Source organism: Oenanthe melanoleuca, chromosome 4 (genome assembly GCF_029582105.1).
Source record: "Oenanthe melanoleuca isolate GR-GAL-2019-014 chromosome 4, OMel1.0, whole genome shotgun sequence".
Taxonomy (NCBI): domain Eukaryota; kingdom Metazoa; phylum Chordata; class Aves; order Passeriformes; family Muscicapidae; genus Oenanthe; species Oenanthe melanoleuca.
Genome location: NC_079337.1, coordinates 56115325 through 56137476, shown reverse-complemented (window position 1 = coordinate 56137476; position 22152 = coordinate 56115325). Strand labels below are relative to the sequence as shown.

Below are 22152 nucleotides of genomic sequence, written 5' to 3'. Positions count from 1 at the left end.
TAGCTGAGCGACTAGAGAAAAACTGCTGGACTCAATAGCTTTTTTCAAAAATAAATTTCCTCCTTATATTATTAAAGGTATGTTTTAGGACAGAGGTTAAAAAAAGGTAAAAAACAAAAAGCCTATTTTCCTATTAACCTAAATAGAGCTATCCGTTGTTTTGGTTGAATTCAACAATTCCATAAGATCAACAAAGTGTAAAAAAAAGATATTATAGTAATGCAATTTCTGAAATTCCAAGTTGAATGAATATTATTTTAAGTGTTCTTTAGTGCATTATTGAAGACATGAAGTTGCAATGTACTAAACATTCAGAAGATGGTGCTAGTCCAATATATCCACAAGCCATGGGTGGTTCAGCTTTTCTTCATCTCTTTCAAGTATTTTCTCTAATTTTCATGTATCTACTACATCATCACTGAATTTGTCAATATCAGGACAAGGTATAGTCATCATTAGTTAAGTACTAAGAGGACTACTAAATGATATCATTCTAAAATTCACAAAGATTTACAGGATTGATAGGCATAAAAGATAAAGCTCACTATAATGTCATAAACTCAGGGTCTTGGGATCTTCATGAAAACTTAAACAACATTTCTTACATCCTGCCTTCAGTCACTCACATCTGTCTCCTTCTACAGTCACAGTTTCAAGACCCACTGATGCCAGCAGCAATGTCTGGAAAGTCTCACCTGTCCCACTCCTGGCTCTTCATCCCCACCTTCATGCCACAGTGTAACTATCCTCTCCTCACCTACTTAGGAGGTCGTGCAACTCCTGTGAGCTTACAAAGCTCAGTGAGCTGATACATGTTAAAAACAGCCATTTCTTTTTGACTGCTCTGTTTAACCCAGATCAAGTCTCAGATCTGATTTCCCATGGAGCAGTGGTGGTGAGTTCAAGCTGCAAACGGGCTTCACTACAAGGCCAACCAATTGAACTGCAGCCTCCAGCTTGCAAGGGCTGAATTCCTTCTCAGCATTGAAAAGGGCTGGCAAGTTACCAATGCCATTTCAGTACTGCATATGAAAAACCAATTTTTTTATGTTATTAAAGGCAGATATCTATTTATTAAGATATGAGATGCAGTCTGTAACTATAGACAGAAATCAAAACTAATTCCATCTGACCTTCCTCCACCAAAGCCCTTCAAAATCTTGGAACCAATTTCCAGTTTTGCCTATAATTCAAATATTATATAGCCTCTTCCAGACTAAGTACAGTTGGACAAGTACTTTCTTCCAAAAAATAATAAATCTGGACATATTAAAACATCAAGCAAAAAGTCTTATTCTTACCTAGCAGTTCCTAAAACAGTGTTTTCCAAATAATGCATAGGAACATATCTCAGAGTAATATATTTCATGAAGCCATGGAAATGAACTATTAATACCAAACTTACTTCTATAAAAATAACAATTCCTCAGAGGACCCATGCCAGCATTCTTGATGGCCACTGCTGCATCCATCTACACAGTCTGTTTCCACAGGTATGCTTCTGCTGACTTCAGGCCAACAGCTATGCTGGCTGTCCTCTCCAGTGTGATGCTTTTATCCAATACTCTGAATTACTTGCTCCTACCAGAGCCAGCCCAGGTCATCTCCAGGGCCCTTCTATGCCTGATCCCTTTGTGGTTCCAGCAGATGTAATAAGGAGTTGGAGACACTTAGTGCTTCTCCTACATATCCCTCTGGGAACTCTCCCACAACAAAAATTATAAATGAACGTGAAATCATTCACTGGGATATAAAAGCAAGCCTTAAATGTCCAAAGATCAGGCCAAGTCAGTATTACTGTTATTACAATAAACCTCCAGCATTAAGTAATTTCAAACATCAGTTCTTCTTCCAAAATTTTTCAGTGCAGAGACAAGATTGGCACATATCTGAGAGAATTACTCAGTTACTAGGCAATTTATTACTGCTTAACTGTTCCATGTGTATCAAATCCTGTTTAACAGCAGCCCAGTTTTTCTTCCATTTGGAAGCTTTTGTAATTATTACTAAACCAAACTGATTTCAACCGGTAGTTAAAAAATTAATAGTGCAACTAAACTTTTTATTATATGACTTTTTATAAGAAAAAAAGTGAGGCTGCTTAGTAAATAAATATAACGCACTTCAATTAACTACAAAAGGAGAAATTAAACCCAAGCACATTCAGATCAATGACAATAAATCTATCAGCTAATTCTTAAACTAAGCCACACCACTTCAAAAACTACAAAGAACTGAATTCAAACTATTTATATTTAACAATATGGTGATTTCAGAGAAGCGACTAGAAATGGAACAGTACAAACCTCTTACACATTTGCCAACTCCCATATTTCATTATAATAATCTAGTCACCCAGGCAAAACCATCCACCTGAATTTTAATCAATACATCAATTGGTTCATCACTGTCTTGAAGAACTGTTCTTGCCTCCAAGCAGAGTGAGCATATAGCTCATTTCTCCCTGACATAAATTTCTATCGTGATATGAACGAATTTCATAACAGAAAGTTATTATTGACTCAGATATTGAGGAAAAGCTACAAAAACCTTTTCCCAAACAACTTTAAAACATCAAATAGTGGACACATTAAGACAGATTATAGTAATATTGCAACTTTACTGCATTAACCAGTCTCAGATGAGCAGAAGGAACCAAGTCATCAGGCTAGCTATAAGGGACTGAACAAAAATCATTAACAACCTTGTCCAAGACTTTAAAAGCTATATAATGCATAAAGGAACCAAGGGAATAAGAAAAGTACTTTATACACAATTTGATACAAATGAGGGCCCATACTCTTCTCAGAGCTAACCCAGCCACCTGCCTATACAAAGCAATCCAATTCCCTCTTTCTGCTTCTCACACACACAAACAGAAAAAAAAAAAAAAAAAAAAAACAAACAACCAAACCAACCTCACACCAAAAAGACTTTCATCAAGAAAGTAGATGGTTCAGCAGAAGAGGCAGGTCTGAAATCAGTTAGAAAAATGACTGTTTCTTTAGCAGTTTAAGCTACCATAATTGCAAATCAAAGGGATGGTCCTGGCTTTTCCTGGACTACTGGCTGAGCACTTCCAAAGGTTCTCATGTGATAGCACCACTGCAGAAGAAAAGGAATCCACATGTTCATCCAAAGAAGAACTCCTTTGAAAATACCATGGGTAAAGTGCTCTAAATTAGGATAGTAAAGAAACTTTTTTTACTATTAAAAAAATAGTAAATGGTTAATGGTTTAATGTTTAATGGTTAAACATTTGTTTAGGCCATCACTGACCACTCTTTGATAAATTTATGTCAACATCAAAATTCAATTTAAAACATATTAATAAAAATATATTAAACAACACATCAGATTCTTAGAACTTTTCAGTGTAACAATTTTTTTTAACACAGTCTAGGCAAGAAACAGGGTTTTCAGAAGAGTCTGTGAGATTCACATGGTTGAACTGGTTACGAGAAGACACTTTAAAAGAAAGACCTAGAAGGCCTAAAATTAAATCACAAGGGACTACTGAGAACTCAGTACTTTTCTTTGTTCCCCAGACTTCTTAATTACTTTATCCAAAGACAATTGAATAGAAAAATAAATAAGATTCCAGAGCAGGCATTAGAATCCAGACCACAATCTCTCACCTGCACTGTTCCAACAAACCAGCTACAAAGTAATGCACATAAATATAGCTCACCTAAGACACTGAGATCAAAATTGCAAGGATGTGTGGAGGTGTTTTGTTCACTGTCCTAGAGAGTTTTTTGGAGCTTGGAGTTGGGGGGAAGGAGTTGTAGCAACTCAAGAGAGTAAATTTGGTTGTTTTAAAAAATCTGGTAGTTGAGTCTGGCATAGTCCATGTCAGCAATTTCCTTTAAAGAGCATTCAGCAGCAGGTACTGAGGCAGGAAAATAAGAAACAGTACAACTACAGTGATCACTCCTTGATGCACACCCCATTTTGAGGCAGCCCAAGTTCCTCAGCCAGTTCCATCACCAGGCTGCCAGGAATACAGCTGAAATGTTTTATAGCCACTGGTGGGCCAACCCTCCACAAGTCTCTGCAGTTTCTTTCTGCAGCCACGTGCACTTCTGGTTTCTACAATCAATAGGACTTCCACAATTTACTTCTGCACAATGTGGAAAAGTAATTTAATCTGTTTATTTTAAGCTTGTTGCTTCATAAAAGGTCATGAGATTTCCTTGGGTTTGTATTGAAAAGATGCTATGTAATTGTTCTCTACCCTCTTTTCATGGTTTTGTAGACTTTTTCTGACTTCTAAGAAACTCAATCTTATTTTGTCCCTCCTCATATAAAAGCTTTTTCATTCCTCATTGCTCTCCTGTGTAAACTAGGATCACCTAAATTTTCCTCAATTCTCAAGGATAATTCTGAGATTCATACCCACAATTCTAATCCTGGTCTTATCAGAGCTTTGCAGTTTGGCACCAGGGATACACTGTGTTAGAAGGAAATTACTCACCTGGAATTTTGCTTGTCCTACTTGTTTCTTCTTTTCATTTCAGAAATGGCAATAGGAAATTTGTAGGGAATTCAAACTAAACATAAAAATGAGACATCCAACAAACTGGTAGTGCTAAACAACCTTTTTGGATTCCTGCTTTCTAATAATATGAAGTCACAACATACTCAGACACGTAAGGAGAAAACAATGACCAAGTAACTTTAAAAGAATTTACACTGCAATCCAACTCGTCTTCACCAGCTGCCCATGCAAAGCAAACAAGGGCATATTGCAAAGACAGATGTGCTAAATGACTGCCACACCAAATCTTTCAATGCAAGATATTTGGCTGCACACCACAGGCCACACTGCTGGGAGCAAAAGTGATACTGAAGGTATTTCCACAAGTGTGGAAACCCCAACACAGCAAAGAAATAAGTACCAAGACCAGCGACAGCACCAGTTATGACAGGCTGTAATCTATTATGATTAAAAGCCAACAGACACCCCAATAACCACAATTAAGAAAAAAAAAAACTGTATCTTTGAAGAAACTTTAGTAGCATCTCTGCTGCCACACAAAACATTCAATGACTACAGCCATCTACCTGACATGCTCCCCAACTGTCTGAAGACAATTCCACATCCAGGTGTATGCTCTGAATGAGCACTGACACAGAAAGCTCCAGCTCAGTGAGCTCAGTATGGCCCTTCCAAAGGGTAACCTTGTGGGACAAGTCACACCTGCTCCGAGTGCCACCAGACACCTGGGAAGGCCTTGCAGCAACCATGTATCGCTTATGGAATAGACCAGGCAGGACAGGATCAAAAAAAATTGCTCAAACAAATTCCAGAGATATGTATACATGGATATTAGGTCACAGAACATTTTACAGTCTAGACCCACAACCCCCAGTATCAGTAAAGACAAAATGTTCTTGAAGGAACTACTTTTTGTTTTTTCTCTTTCAGAAGGCGGATTGAACAAGGAATAGTCTAAATCTTGACACTTAAATATTCAACATCTGATAAACTCTCTGTCTGTTTCCATCCAACTGATTTTAATCAGATTTAGTAACCTAGACTAAAAAAAAGAAATCCCATGATTACCTCAAAATACTTAAATCATGAGCAGGACTATAATGCCTGCAAAATACGGCACAAGGGAAGTATTATGTTTAGTCTTGGAACTTGGGAATTTCAATGAACAAGATCCCTCATTAGAATCAAATGGGGACAGATGTACTTACAGATGTGGGTGGGCATGGGTGGACATCAGCCACTCTAACCTCTCTAACGAGCAATTTCCTCAGATTCAAAGAAAAATTTCATAAAAAGTTAAAGAGAAATGGCAACTTGCCTCCTATTACCACTGGCCTAACTGCTTGGGCTGTTGGTTCTATAAAAAAGGCTTTTTCAAAGAAAATTATCGTTAAAACCATTTGGCTGAAAGTGAAGAGCTATTGAAAAGTACAGTCAAACTGGCAGCTTGCTCTTAAAATTCCCCCCACCACTTTTATAAGTATCGTTTTGCTTGTGGCTTTTAACAGCTGTTCACACACGTCTAAGCTAGATGTGAACTTTTATTTTCCCAAAACTAAATGGCAAGCTTTAAACAGCATCTGATTTAATTTTTTTTTAATTAAAAGCGGAGGTTAAAAGGACTGTGGAAATGGATGATGCAGCTGTGCTGATGCTAGGGAAAAGAATTCCAGAACAAGAAGTGAGGTAGAGTAAACATACAAAATAAATTTCCTTATGCTAAGTGCACACCACACTCAAGTGATTTTATTAGCTAAAGAGAAGTTAACTCTATGTTTCTTCAGAAACATTTTCCAAAATTAAACTAAATTGTATTTTGCAAATATAATAGAATTGTGATGTCTGCTACACTTTTCCCTCAGACCAATCCTAAAATTAATTTCACAATGAAGTGGCTTCACAGGTTCCAATGTTATTCACAAATTCATTTAGAAACACAGAAAACTCAGGCATTTAAGTCAGGACTAGGTCATTAATATTGCCATATATTTACTGGTTTGGTTATCAAAAGAATTGAACTTCCCCTGCATTTAGATGTCTTCTTGGAAGAATAAAACATTTAGAGTCACATTTGCAATGGTACTGAGAGACTGAAAGATGAAAGAATGCTTTCCTAGGGGCACTTTTTAAAGTGCCAAAGCAACTACTGGGCAACTAGGCAATGGTTTAAGTGCATTTGAAAACCCCACCAGACAGCAGTCTGTATTTTTAAGCACCAGCATATTCACAAAAATTCTGCCTTCTTGGCCTAATTACTTAATACATAGGACTAAATACTAAATTCTAACCAAAAAAAAACCACAGAAAAAATAAAAATGCCACAGCTTATTTTTACCTGTACACATTAAGTACAAAAGCACACTATGACAATATAACAATTCTGGATATCAACACATATTTAAAGGTCTATTCTACTAAAGTTCTTACTAAAACCAGCTCTAAGGCAGAAAACTCCTAGGATTATCAAGGAAATGCCACATTAATTCATGTGGATTATGTACCCTGTAGACTGTAACAGCTCCAAAAGCAATCTTCTTCAGTATACCAGTAGAGCTACTCCTTAAACCAAAATAATTTAGTAGTTCATCCATCAAGTTTATTCAAAGAAGCTGATACAACTTCTAAAAGATCTCTAATGGAGAAAAACAGTCTGCAACAAGAAAAGTAAGCCATGCTTTTCAAATCATAACTATTAAAAAAGAAAAAGAAAATAAAAAAAACAAAAACCTGGCACTTTGGGCTGATGAAGCAACACTTCCTGATCATCTATGGGTGAAAAGAAAACCAACAACATTAAGAGCATTCCCTTTGCACCAAGCACAAGGGACAAGGTGTAAAGGGTATAAAGATGAAAAAGTGGAAGAAGAGAGACAAGTAATCCATCCTGGACAGCAGAGCCGACAGAGAGAGGCACATGGAAAATCACAGTGATGCAGTCATTTGTTTGCCTCCCTTGTCCACCCACATACAACAGGCTCACTATAAATATGAAAACCTGAGCTAATTAAAATCTGAAATCCAGAACATTCTAGTCAGGTCCAATAAAAAATATTGCAAACAGGATCCTTCCCTGGGTTTCCTCTGGAACAATATCCTCTGGGATATTGTCTTTGATGATACAAAGCCTTGATTTCTGTTGGGTTACTTCCTTGCTAAACCCAGGGCACAAATCAAGTCAAACAAATGAAACTCCAGGCACAGGTGAAACATTTTATGCAGGTGCATATAAATTACATTTGTGCACTTTAACAAACCAAAAGTAGAAAATAAAAATTTACCATAGGCAAACACAATGATATGGCAAATCTAGTATTAACATTTCTGACCGTCTATAACAAAAACCCCACACTTTAAGAACTGACATTAATATACTGTACACCACTTGCAGATAAAATGATTCAGAGTGCACCAGTTCATATGTTTTGCATTAGACAGAGAAGAAAGCAAACCTAGTTTCCAGAACTGTGAAATTATTATAAGTCACTTTTTGTTTTAGGTCCTAATAGTACTGTCCTCAGAACTACAAATAAACTAATTATAAGAGTATCACTCAGTGGAAAGACAGAAGGACCTATCAAAGACCAATATACATTTTGCTGAAATATACAGTTTCTTAGTATTCCTCAAGTGAGCTGGAGAAAAAATTGGCCCAGCAACTTCAGAAATGGATACACACGACAGACATCCACGCATGCTATAACGGATGGCATACAACAGAAAATGCCTTGCTACTACAAGACATTTCTTTGTCCAAAGGATATCAGATATCCTTTCTTTTCCCAACTGTCAGTTTGTATGAGTCTAAATGTATGAGAATGTAGCTCCCAAAAGATAAACAGAAATTTTCCTGTCCTGAAAATTCTTTGCTGAAAATGTTCCCCTTCGATTAAACAACTACAAATGCATGCGGTTTTGGAACTTAATAAATAAGACATAACACAGTGAAAGTAATCGAATTCAAATAAAAAGAAAGCATTCAAATGAAAAGTAAACCAGTTCCATCAGAAAAGCAATATAATCTGTCTAGGCCATGGAAGTAGTTTCATTGCACGTTTGCTCAGTATTCCTCCTACACGTTGGTTTCCTAATCACAGACTTTATCAAGAACCTGACTTTGTTCACTAAAGGCAGCAGGGCTTAGGATCTTAGCAGTCTACTGCTTTAGAGAAAAACTGATGGCCTTTCAAAATTATCTGCTCTAGTTCAGTCTGAATTATTGGACATGAAGCAACAGTTAGAGAACAAGATACTACGACCTGTGCTGTGCAGACCAAGCCTGATTATGAAACGAGGCTTGTGGCTAAAATGTCTGAAACCAATCTTGGTCACACTGATGTCAAAATTCAAAGAGTACCACTTGACAATGGAACTATACACTCAGTTTTAAACTTATGAATTTTCAGTTCCCTTTCAAAGCAGATCAGATCTCAAAGCTTATCCTCACATACCTGTCAATGTGACAAAGAGTTGGGTACTATTCCATGTTAACATCACAATTAAAATAATTCTTCTATGTAAGAGATAAGGGGAGTTAACAGTTGTTTTGGTGACTGTGAAACAGCTTCAATTTTAGAGAAACAATGTACAAGATATTTTTCTGTCCAGTTTGCTTTCTAGTGTCCTGCTTCCATTATTAGTTCGTTGCCATGCTCTAAGCTTAAAAGTATGAAGGAAACTGAAGTCTTGTTTCAGTGCTTTTGAAGGCAATGAGACTGCTTGGAACAAGTGAGGGTAAGTGTCTATGGTGGGACTGTGATGTTCCTATAGTACTCTTTCATGAATAGTAATTACTCTGCAAGTGTGTAAAGCAGACAGGCCCAGTTGCATAAGGCTCAATGCAAGTTTTATGAACTGCAGAAAAGCATGATTAGTATGGGGGAAAAAACATGTTTCACACTTTTATTGTAAAGAACATGAGAATCTCACACAAACTGCCAGAACAGATGTTCATAAATTGGGCCCTTAATCTGAAGCACTTTCCAGGTTTTAAGCTATATCCACTGGTCTGTAGAACATATTCCTCTCTTTTTAATATAATTCTTCTGTTTAGTTTTTTTAATAAATAAGTTTATGACTTTAGTAGTGTTGCCAGCTGTTCAATTTTGATTTACTGTCAGAGTCTGCTTTAATATATAGTGGCTTTGTGGCTTACCCATATAGATTACATTTTAAGCTTCAAGATATCACTATAAAGCAGCTGGAAAAAGTGCTGGCTGTGCTCAGAAACCAGCATTATTGCCCCAGTGATCAACCACTGAAACATGCAACTAGAGCAGTAATCATTCTCTAATAAACTTTTGTATACACCATTCCCAAAATAAAACTGCAAAACTTACACTGTAAAAGCAGGTCATCTTAACACATGTACTTTAAGAAGTCAACCCAATAAAATTGCTAAATTATTGATTAGGCAGTATATTAGCTGGCAATAGAGATCTCTACAATGACTGCTCTTTTTCTTCCTTTATATTGTTTCCTTTACTTCTACTGTGCAGCTTGAGACAATTTTAAAAATAAAAGATTTTAGAACTGCTTTATATAGTGCTTTCTAAAAATTTTCTATAAGCAGTACTGAATATTACTGGGAAAGAACTGTCAGTACTCTTCACTGCAATGGATTAAATTCAAAAACTCTGGAAATTCTCTATAGCTGAATTAGTTCAGAACCATCAGTCAGAACTACTAGGGCTCTTTTATTACACTGAAAATTACTTTTTCTGCTCAAAAAGATTCTTTTTTCATGTAAAATGAACTCTGTAAGAAAATTCTAAGAGAACCAAAGAATTTGATTCAGAAAGATCAGAATGGTGCCTTGTGAGAGGGATTTTTTTGCTTGTCTTACACTGTTATTTTCTCCCAAGTTTAGATTTGCCAATTAAACAGCATCCATGCTGCATTACCCTCACAAAGTCCTATCATACCTAAGGGGAAGGTAGATCTACATCATGGAAGATATAACAGGAAAAATAAAACAAAAAACTAAACCAGCCATTCTACCCATAGCATCAGGAGCAAAGCCTGCAGGAGAATGAAGAATGAAGAGAAGCATAAAATTGCACATGGCATGAGACATTGCAGTGGCATCTCCAAAATAAAATATGCCTAGCTTTTCCATAATGCTTTTAAAGGGAGATTAGGAAGTAGATTCCAAAATGCCACCATTTTCTGTGTTATGAGCAGAACATAAAAATATTTTTTAAACAGTTCAACTTAACAGCAGACCAACAACACCTATACACTGCTTTATTCTGCATGTCTACACCAAACTACTTTCCAAAGTCTCCTGTAAATGTATGAAATAAGGTTTTAGGAACTGAAGGTCTCTCTTTCTGTCCATAGTATCAAAAGTGTGCTATCTGTACAAATGTTGGTTTTTCCAGCCTTCATGTTAAATTATCTACCACAAAAAAAGATATGCTTGGTTGCAAAATCCAAGAATTTAAAGCTGCCCTCAATACACATCATTATTATATCCCTGGATTTTTCCAAAGCAAGCCTTTCCCAAGACATTTTACTGCTTTGTGTTCCATTCAACAATTTAGGCTGTAGCTTTTCTTGAATTACTTCTCATTTAGCATATGAAACAAAAAGCAATAGTTCTGATGGCAGTGTTAAATGGTATGACCTAGGTATGACTGAGTTCTCCAGCTAAAGTCAGAAAGAGTTAATGTTATTCCTCTTTCTGTACATGCATTTCAAAACCTTAATGAATTCTACCATCATATACTAGTATTATACCAGTATGATCTATTCTTGTTATCACACATAATTAGGTAAACATATTGGACAATATTTACAACCAAAGAAAATCCTCATAGTATACAGATTAAAGAAGGTAATCCAGAAGATTAGACTAGGGCTAGCATGAAAACACCAGAGTACACTTGAGTATCTCACTAAATGGGCTCTAAATTTACACCCATGTCAAAACCAAAAATTTTTATATTAAGCACTCTTTCTGAAAAAAAACCTACAGTTAAAAACCCAAAAGTATGTCATGAAAATTTCATGGGGAACTCAGTAATTTTGAAATAGAAACTATGTGCATAAAGACCTCCTCTTTTACAACCTTATTTTAAATAAATAAATTAAATTACTAATTTACCATTCATCATCACTTTACTCTACCTTCCTTAACCAGCACATTTCAGTAAGTCTTAATTGATTTTTAACTGAATTTAATGTTAAGTCTTAGATGTCTCCTTTGAAAACAAGCATATTTTGAAGTTGTTATCTGAACCACAATGGCTGCAAGCACAGAGTGTAAATAACTACAATAACAATAATACTCTCTGCATTTAACCAACAGGTTTACCTCAGTCATCTGTTTGATATTGGCTTAGTAGTTAGTCCCATGGTAATATCTTCATTAATTCATTGATTAATCCCCATATTAGCATAGACTATCATTCATTCTCTAAATTGAACTGGAATAATAATGCATTCTTGCAATAAGTGTCTTAATTTTTTTTTTTATTTTTTTTTTTGGTATATTGAAATCAGCAAAAAAAGCTGAAGTTTTCCCTGCTGATTAGGAATAATTTTCTCTTCCACACTTTCTGCTAATAGAGAGTATTAAATATATCCAACTACTACACCCACTTCAGTTGAAGTTGCAGAGTAACATAAACACTGAATAACTGTTACTATATTTATGTCTGACTCTGAAACTCTGAAACTTTAAAAAAATATTAGTTTACTGACTTATCTAGCTTTTAAATGGAAAATAATGCTATTTGTCTTTTTGTCCATTTTGTCCAAAATCCCAATACTAATGCTCTATTCACACCCAAAATTTGGTTATCCTCTCTCATCAACTTCCTTCAATAATAATATATGAGAATATATTTCCACAGTAGCTAATGGAGACATTCCTACAAATCAATGTGCTGCAGTGATACAGAAATAAAAGCTTACTTCACTGTAATGATGCTTCCAGACTTCCCTCAAGTCAGGTGGTTAGTTGCAGTTAATGATCTGTGACATACCACACAAGTAGTCCTAAAAAGACTTATTATCCACTGCATGTGCAACAATATTTGCTTTATGGATGGCTAAATGAATGAAGACATTCAATGTAACTGTAAAAGTAAAATCAAAAGAAAACTTACAAGTAACATGTTTTCTTTGAGTAAAAGAGCTGTGAACATTTTCCATTAATACTTAACCTTTTGCTGGAGCAGTGCAACCACATATAATGCTTGAATCCATAAAGCCCAAGAGCTGCTCAGGGTTAACACTGATTAACTACCCCCTATCAAATGTTATAACTTTTAAAAATTTCAGAGTTTCCCTCTATTAATGAAATCAAAATTGCATTTATGTCATGTGGCAAAGGTGGGAGTAGGACTACTGGCAAAGAAAAGAAATTTTACCCTGTTTTAAAAATAGGAGTTTTTTTCAATCCAATAAAACAGACATGAATTTGACTGGGTTTTAAAACTACGTATATTATGCTCCACTGACTTCTATTAATATACTAATAGAAAAGAATAGCAAATTAAGCTAAAATAAGCTCCAATCAACAGCACAATATCTCCCATGACTCTCAGACTGTGCAGACATTCACACATTTTCTGTTTATAATTTTTTTCATTTACTAGACTCAGCTTTTGTCCACCATATGTCCACCACAGATTAACTATTCCCTTAGGTACAATTAAGGGCTTTCCATTTGTTGTAAGAAGACCTAAGTACGAAGGACGCAGCCAGAAAAAACATTTCTACCTAAACCAAAAACAGAAGCACATTCAGCCTGAACTATAGTTTATGCAGCATCTTTTTTATTGGGCATATGTCTACATTGCTAAATAAACCACAGACAAAATCCATGGAAACAGTAAGAGATCTCTCAGAATTTCATTTGTGTATTATTATAAAAATATGATACATATACTGTTCTAACTTTCGTATTTAAACAGTTTACTTTTATTTGCATTTTTAAATGACATCTCTACAGGTTTTTCTCAATTTAAGCATAACTGTTAGGGAATGAGAATATATTATTTACTGGCACTTCTGTAGCACTGGTGTTTGAGTTCCAACTATACTAACAACTGTCTACCAGGTCCCTGAACTTGGTTGTGGTTCTTGGTTAGTCACAGCAGGCAAAATCAAGTGCACAGAACAAAAATCTCAAGTGTAGCCTCAAGATTTTACATATAGGAAGAAGAAACCAGTTTATTCATTGTCACTAAAATTAAAAAAAAAGGGTAACATAAGAACTGCTTATTAGTTGGAATAGTTCATGACTATTCTCACTTTCTTCTTAAAGCACTGTATGACCCAAATGAGAGAACATTATTTTCTGCAAATAGTTCCCACAGATCTAAACTGCCCTGGTTCAAATGAATGCAAATTCATTAATTTTCATAGAACTTCACCTGTTTATGTCAGGGCTCTGTCTAACTGTACAAATCTCAAATTCAGACAAGCAGTACAACAGTAACATATCTTCTGTGTGCAAGCTGTGTATATTGTTCAGCTTGAACCCTGTAAGGAATCCCAGACTGCAGCAGACCACAAATGAAAAAGCAAACTCACTACTAACCGATGCTATCTGGGCTTAATGCAGGCATTTAATAAGGATTGTTAATTGTCTTTTGAGCAGCATGAGAGAAAGGATTCACCGTCAAAAATATCCTGTATACATGCTTCAATAATGGCTGCAGCACTCTAAGATAAAGTCCAAAAGTCTAAAACTTTGCCTTTAATCAGATTACTTATCAGCTTCTGTGTCCACTGCCTTCTCATCCAAGAGATCATTTTGTGCACGATTCTGAAAGAAGGCTCAAAGTGAAACATGGGCGATTTGCAACCCTTTGCAACAGATACATTTATCACAGCAAGTCACATGAAGACTGGAGCCCGAATGGAATACATACACACAGATCCTTGTAATCTTTCCTGCCAGGTGTTTTCCCTTCACAGACAATACAATATGGCAAGGTAAATACTACACAAGAGCAATAAACTTTCCTTCTTTTGTTCTGTATAATGTTCTGTAAGCTCAGATCCTTTCCAAAGAACAGCACTTGAGGCTCAAGCTCTGTCTGCTAATCACAGTTTAGCAGATTTGTCCACAAGGCAATTTAACAGACATAATTAAATAGATATCTTCAGTATGGATGGTACCCAGCAGTATTAATGTTAAGCTAAGTGTGATTTAGGATCAAAATCTTGAAGAGAATGCTTTCTCAGACAAGCAAAGTAATTTTCTTACTCAAAAATGTGTGTGCTCTTAGGTTGCTCCCATTGCTAAAGTAATACAGAGCACACTGAGACACTGGGTTGGATATACAATATTAAGGTGAATAAAATATCATTTTCACCTGTGGTGTTGCCTTTCATTAATTTAAGTTTCTTGTTAAAAGTAATTTTTAATAAAGTTACCTGACCACTGAAACAAAAAATCCATAAGAATGCAATTTTCTATTTCTATAAGAATGCTATTTTTCTATTACAAGCTGGTTGAGACAAATATTCTCTATGTATTTTAAAATAGGGTATCATTCTACATACATTCAAATGAGTTGGTAAATTGACTGTAGCACAGGACAAGGTTTTCTTTTTAAGGGAGTCTCTGCATATAAGTAGTTTAGCCTCCAATCCCAAGAGCATGTGTAAGGCTCAAGTGACCAGACCTTCTGTTGGGCATACAGGAACTTTAGTTTAATCAGGCATAAGACTCTAAAGAACAGGGGTCTTTGCACTAGCTGCTCTACACAAGTGAAGGACCTTAAAAGGGCAAGCCCAAGGGAAGCAAGAGCAGAAAACTGAGGGAGTTTGGGATGTACAAGAGAATGAATGAATAGCTCTGAATTTAAATAAAACAGATTATCAAAGTGAGTATTAATAAAGAAACTTTCTGAGTACAACAGGGGAGACTAACTATATGATGCAGCAACAGAGTCTAAAAGCAGACTAGGCAAGTCCTGTGACCAGCCAGATTCACATTGGTACACAGTACACCAAATGTTAATTTGTATCTGCGCTGGAAAATGTTTCTTTCTGTGCTCAGATAAGATAGGTAAAAACATTTTATGTTGTATGTAAGGGCAAGTTAAAGGGTACACTAAAATGTAACCTTTAAACTTCACAATGTAACAGCATACCACTTCCTGTTCAGAGATAGCACTCCAAGATCAATTAATCATGGCTAAGACGAACAAACGGTCAACATTCTTAATTAGTGTTGATGCATTCTCCTCTGTGCCCTCATCTGTCATGAAGATTGTTTAAAAATCTGAGTTATTAGTCTTTTTTGAGGAGTGGATCTGGTTAATATCTCTAAGAACAGAAATCATTCATCTAGCCACTATACACCAGTACCTGATAATTCCTACCCCTTATATAAGCTACAGATAACCACCGCCCTAAGACCATCTTGGTAGCTATAAATCAAAATGAGTATAGCTCCCATGCAACCTGGGTTAATTTTTGTTTACAATATATCCACTGAAAATGCTGGTATGACACTTGAGGAGACTGCTTATAGATTAGTGCAGAAGAAAATATATAAAGCAGTCAAGGTAGAAAGGAAGAAAACACATCAGTCATACAAAACATGGTAAACCCCCTCTAATTCACACTTAATGACCAGAAGATCCATCGTGATCACTGAACTTTATCAATACCTAATTTAAGCAAAGATCCTAAGTGCACTAAACACAATTCATTCACTTGATAACTATAGTTTCATTTATACCATACAAATCAAAATATTTGATAGCAACATATATACAAAAGTTTTGAGATTTTACATAGAAACTCTGAAACATAAGTTAAAATTAAGAGCAAGGTTAACTCCCCAATTAGCAGTGCAAAGCAAGTGGTACTAGCAACACAGATATAGGCACACTTCAAATATACTTTATATTTTCATTAGAATAAAATAACACAATGTAAGTTACCAAGAAAGTCAAATTTGAGAATCAGTATCAGCTGTAAAGTTCAAGATTATTAAGATTTTATGACTTATAATTAATAGGAAAAAATAGTTCTACATTAAATTTTGTAATTCCGTCTGTTGTTCAGAAAAAGAAAAGAAAAAAGAAAATAAAAGGAAAAAACACAAAATCCAAACAAACAACAAAGAAACCAATAAAAAAGGAAAATAAAAAACAGAGGTGGCAAGGTCCAGAATTCCAGAGTCTAGGTGTCAATTCATACCACTCTATTACTTTCAAATAAATCTCTGATGGGTGAGGTACCAGCAACTGACTGGAGCTTTTTAAGTAGAAATTATCTTTCTTTCCAATGTTTCATGAGTAAATCTTAACGTCTTACAATCACAACAGGACATTTTAATAGCTTGACACCACTCTGAAGTTAATTATCATGCTTTAAACAGACACAGCATCTTACTGTGTTCATGCTGCTAATCTATTGCAATGCACAATAAACCAGAACAGTGAAAACAAGCACTGATGCATTTAAATGAGCTCTGAACAATTTCTTCAAGATTCATGGAATACTAGAGAAATCCCCAAAACTTAACATTTAACAGAATGACTACAAATTGATACTAGGAGCCACTAATAAATTATCTATAAAACTGCATGACTTAACAGTAGTTAACAATTATGCATCATATACTGCTATGCATCAAATAATTTGCTTTCAATGACAAAATTGCCCAGGGAAATTATTTTCATTTAATAGAATTCAAGTGTACGGTTTCAAGTTTTCTTTATCATATTGTATAGAAAAATATTTTTCTTTTCTTCCAAGCTATAGCTTTATCCCTAGAGAGAATCCAGGTCCCACAAAATGGAAAAAATACACATGTAATTCAGATAGTATTAGTAAGAGAAAACAGACAAAGGACAGTCCAAGTTAAGTAACTAACTTTAGCTAAAGTTTCAAAACAGAGGCTGAGCTTTCAAATTCTAATCAAGGTATTTAAAGACTGGTCCAAAGCTTTACAGTTGCTATAACTGCATTCTTGGCAAATTTTAAAAGCTTTTATTAGAAAGAAAGTCAAGTGTGAGAATAACTTGCCTGTGCACATTGACATTTCTAGTCTTTCAGTGAGCTTACCTGGATATTTTCCTAAAAGACATGTAGAGCTCAAAAAATCCAAGTACAACCCTGAGATAGAAACCACTCACTGGAGTATTTCTCCTGAATGATGCATGAGGTCAAGTAAGTTCATCAATTCATCAAATGGCTTTTCCTGGCTCTTAACCTATTATTGCTCTTGCATTGCATATGAGTGTTTTATCACTTACTAAGTAAAGAAGTTGAACAGAGTGATTCCTCCTTAATAATTTGTTAGTACCAGTAATTTTATTTCTTCATAGTATGTGAGAGTCAACACCATGCTTCTATATAAACAACTTGTTTTCAATTTATGTAAACAGGAGCCTCGCTACACTTTCCTCTCATAAACTATCAATTTTTTTGCACTGTGGTGGAAAACCTCCTAGATATTCTTATCCTACTACAGAATTAAATAAAGAAGTCTAATTTTTATCATCCTGAAATAAAGCAAAAAAAATCCCTCTGTAAACAGCATCTCCTGCATGCTCAACACGTGCAACAGCAAGAAACACCCTTAGCATCACATGAAATCAATATTTTGCTGCTTTTCTTTATACACAGCCTCTGAAGGAAAACAAGGCAGCAAGCACAGTTCCTACAGCTGCTATTCATAAAATGAAAGCCCTGACACTAGTCAGTCAGCCTGTATCTGAAAACTCACCTAGGAAACCAGATTCTATTTCCAGATGCTCCCAAGAAAACACTTGGATATTAAGATTTGTAGGCATGTGTATGTGGAAAAAAAAGGGAAACAAAATGCCTCAAAATCAAAACAATGTATCATTTTCCACATCTATTGTCCCAGTTCAGCAAAGGAATTTTTTTTATGCTATATTATTTATCTTACTGCAAATACTTCATAAGATTTGCACAACTCCAGCTAGGAAGTCCAATTTTGGGGCAAAATAGAAACCAGTGAAAAATATTTTTCATTTGAATTTCAACAGAATCTGTATTATTGACTCTGGTCTGCTAGAGTATAACATTGTCAGTGTTATATTTTCAGAAGTGCTATTTATATATTGTAACTCTATGGCTTTTTCTGTTTCCTTCACAGGAAATTAGTCTTTCATAATTAATGTCATAAAATGTTACTGCATCACTGTAGCAAATACTACAAATAATGGTTCTGAATGGAAGTGTTGTCTCTACATTGTTTTCAAATGATTTTAAACAATTCTAACTTGCTGGATAAGGTCCTTTTCTCAGGTTTGTTCATGACATGGTCACTGTAACATAGAAACAAATTATTTGGAAAGTGCAAAAACCCCAAATATTTTTCTGTTGTTCAAATAAATGCATTTATACTGTTTTAAAATTATGTATCTGCTTCTACCACTTGTTTCTAAAATTTGTATGTTTCTTTTACCATCTTCAACAGAAAAAAGGGTAAGAAAGTCAGGATCAATAAATCAGATATGCTAATAAGGATGTTTGTGTAAGATTTTTTAGTTGGAAATGGGGAAATTTGGAATCCATCTAATTAGGAAACTATCTAAGTGATGATTATATAATATGTCATATTTTGCTGGTCAAAAGAAAACTACTAAATCACACTTATGTGATCACAAAAAGGAGGTTTAAAAAAATCCCAAAAAAACCACAAAGTAAGTCACCTGATGTGCACAACTACAGGTAACATAAAAAAAAAGATCTGATAAGCAACTCCTAAGTATTATGCCTAATGCATAGTACAGCTTTTTAAACATATACTGGTGGTTAATCCAGCAGTCTCTTAACATACAGAACCATGAAATGTACCTTTCCCTACATCCAGAAATGCTCCTCAGCTTTCCATTCCAGACACTTGCCATGGTTATATCCTGGGGCCCTATCAAATTAAAAAGGGCGAGTGATCTCTCTACTGCTGCATGCTGCTCCCCAAGCAAAGAGGACACAGGGAGAGAGGCTGCAGGCTAGGCAAAGCATGATGCAGCAAGTCCTGCAACATAACCTATCTGCCCAGAGCCATAATCCTGAAGTATACCCCAATATGTCATCTGTACACAGTAAAAACACACAAGACAGTATTTAGCTACATTTTGCTAAATATATATCCCTTATATTGTTTCTTTAATAGCAAATCACATCCAGAGTATTTCAATTAATATGTAAATATGAGTAACTTACTTTTATTTCCAACCAAGGCCACAAGTGGCTGTTTTTCTGATTCTTCATTCACTTTTTTTACCACATTGTACCAGTCTTCCAAATTTTCAAAACTCTGGCCATTGGTAATATCATAAACCAAGAGAATACCCTAAATAAAAAGACACATTTAAAATGTTACAGATTTAAAATAATTTAATATGGTAAGATTTGCATCAGTCTAAATTATTATTGTCATAAAATAGAGCATTAACAAATAATGGCATCATATCTTCTAAGGGTCAGTTAAAGGAATTATAAATTTCTATACTATATATGTTATCAATCACAGTACCTCTCCTGCATTTCATGTGTTCCAAATTCACGTTTCAGAAAAAAAAATGGCAGCACAGTCAAGAGCATAATTTGTTATGTCATAAATATTACAAATCATATATGATAAACTTAAAGCAGCATTTCACACTAATAGGAAGATAAAAATTACACCAGAGAAGGACTTTCATTCTAAGTAATATTAGTTGCAGTTTCAATGTTCCCTTTTTTGGAAAAAAAAAATTAAAAAAAAAAAAAATGCAGTTCAGTTTTACATTTCTGCACATTGTCAGTCATGTTTCTGCTCTCTTTTGGGGATAAAGGCCAGATTCCATTCCTTCAGAGCCGTAAAAGATAAGTAAAAAGTACTGCCAAGCTTTAAACTTTCAAAAGAGAACCTAAAAGACATGGTGAGAACTCAAAAAGGATTCCCATATATTTCAGAAGTTTTGGGCCAAGCTACAGGTGACAAATACTCAAAGCAGACACTGCTGACAAAGCAGCACAAATATCCAATATTATAAAGCATATTATAAATATTATAATATATCCAATATTATAAAGCATAGCCTATTAACAGTTCAAATGTCATTCCCTTCCCCTCCAAAACTGTAAGATCACCTCTCAGATCTTATTGAGTCTTCTGCCCCTGCTTTCCACTACACTCTACTAAGGTCAGTATCTTGAAAATAAGGAATAAAGTCAGAATTGGCTTCAGTCTCTCTTGTTCTCATGGAGTTTGCACCTGCCAAAAAACCCTACATCTGCATACTGTTTCTCACATGAAATATTCACAAATATTCTGAAAAAACAGTATGATCCATACAAAAATAGCTGGTCAATGACCTACTGTCAATATAAAAGAGTTTTCCAGTTTTCTCAGGCATTTTTCAAGGCCCAGTTTCAACCAATAGTTAAAAGGAGTGCCTTAGATCTTAAGGAGTGCCTTAGATCATAAAACAGAGTGTACACTTACTTCATAATTTCACATTTGACAACAAATTAGTATAGACTGCAAGACTATTTGAGAAGAGTTTAGATTTTATGATGACACAGTGTAAAAATAATAAGATGCAATTCAATAAATACCATGACAAGTTCAAAGGAAGCAATAATCAAGGGCACAATAGAAAGCGTCTGGCTTTGTTGCAGGTTCCACAGAATAGGACCAAGGAGTTACAGCTCGCATCTGAATACGTGGAGTTTATTTTGCAAATATCACACTGGCATAAAACATTCCAGGTGAAATAATGTATTCATCTTCAGACATTTGAATGTCAAAAAAGGGTACACTAGAAGAAACCAGTAACAGTGTCATAGGTTTGGAAACCATGACTGACATGAAAAAAGTGGGAAAAAAAAAAACCTGACTGCTTCAACAAAAGCATGACTTATGGCAGGCATGATGATGCTGGTACAAGTTTTAAGAGAAGGTAACAGGAGTTCTCTTTGCCTATGCTTTTATACATAACCTGCAGAAGTCACTAAATTGGGAAAACCAGCCAATGTGCCCGAGTGCAGGTTTACCACAAAGGCGTATGCAGACATGCTCAAGGAATGGGTGAACAGGAACCTTTCAACATTCAACAAGGATAAGTGCAAAATCCTGCAGCTGGGAAGGAATGAACAATACAGGCTGAGGGGAGCAATGCATGACTGGCTGGGGAGCAGCTGGAAATGACCTGCAGGTCTTGTCACACGGCAGGCCAAATCCAAGCCAGCGACATTCCCTGGCAGCAAGGATGGCCAGTGTGATCCTGGGCTGCATTGCATTAGCAGTACAGCCACCAGCCCAGGGAACTTTTCTACTCAGCACTTGTTGGATCCTATCTAAAAGAATACATCCAGTCAGAACACATCTTTGGGCCCCTCAAGACATCAGAAAAGTGGAGTAACTTCAGCAGAGGGGCAGCAAGATGATCAGAAGCTGGAGCACTTGTTTTATGAAGAAGAGATGAGCAAACCCAAAGTCCTCAGCATGGAGAGGAAGCAGCTCTAGGAGGAACTAAAAGCAGCCCTTCCATTCCCGTGAGGAAGCAATGAAGGAGATGGAGTCATTACACATGGATAGCTTTGACAGAGGGCAAAAAAAGATCCTATTGAGTTCCCTCTAACTCCTACTTTCTTATGACAGCAATACCAATCTATCTAGTTTCCTCCAATGTTATCAACTCCTTGGCAAACTT

At 35.5% G+C, this 22152-nt stretch overlaps 1 protein-coding gene across 2 annotated transcripts in view; it reads right to left on the bottom strand.

Annotated features, from left to right (window-relative positions):
* RAB28 (RAB28, member RAS oncogene family) overlaps window positions 1–22152 on the bottom strand; it is a 62844-nt gene that overhangs the window by 22069 nt on the left and 18623 nt on the right. For both annotated transcript variants that reach the window (XM_056490604.1, XM_056490602.1), the window contains exon 4: window positions 19676–19805. In XM_056490604.1, the coding sequence (XP_056346579.1) occupies window positions 19676–19805 (130 nt within the window). The remainder of the gene's footprint in view (window positions 1–19675; window positions 19806–22152) is intronic.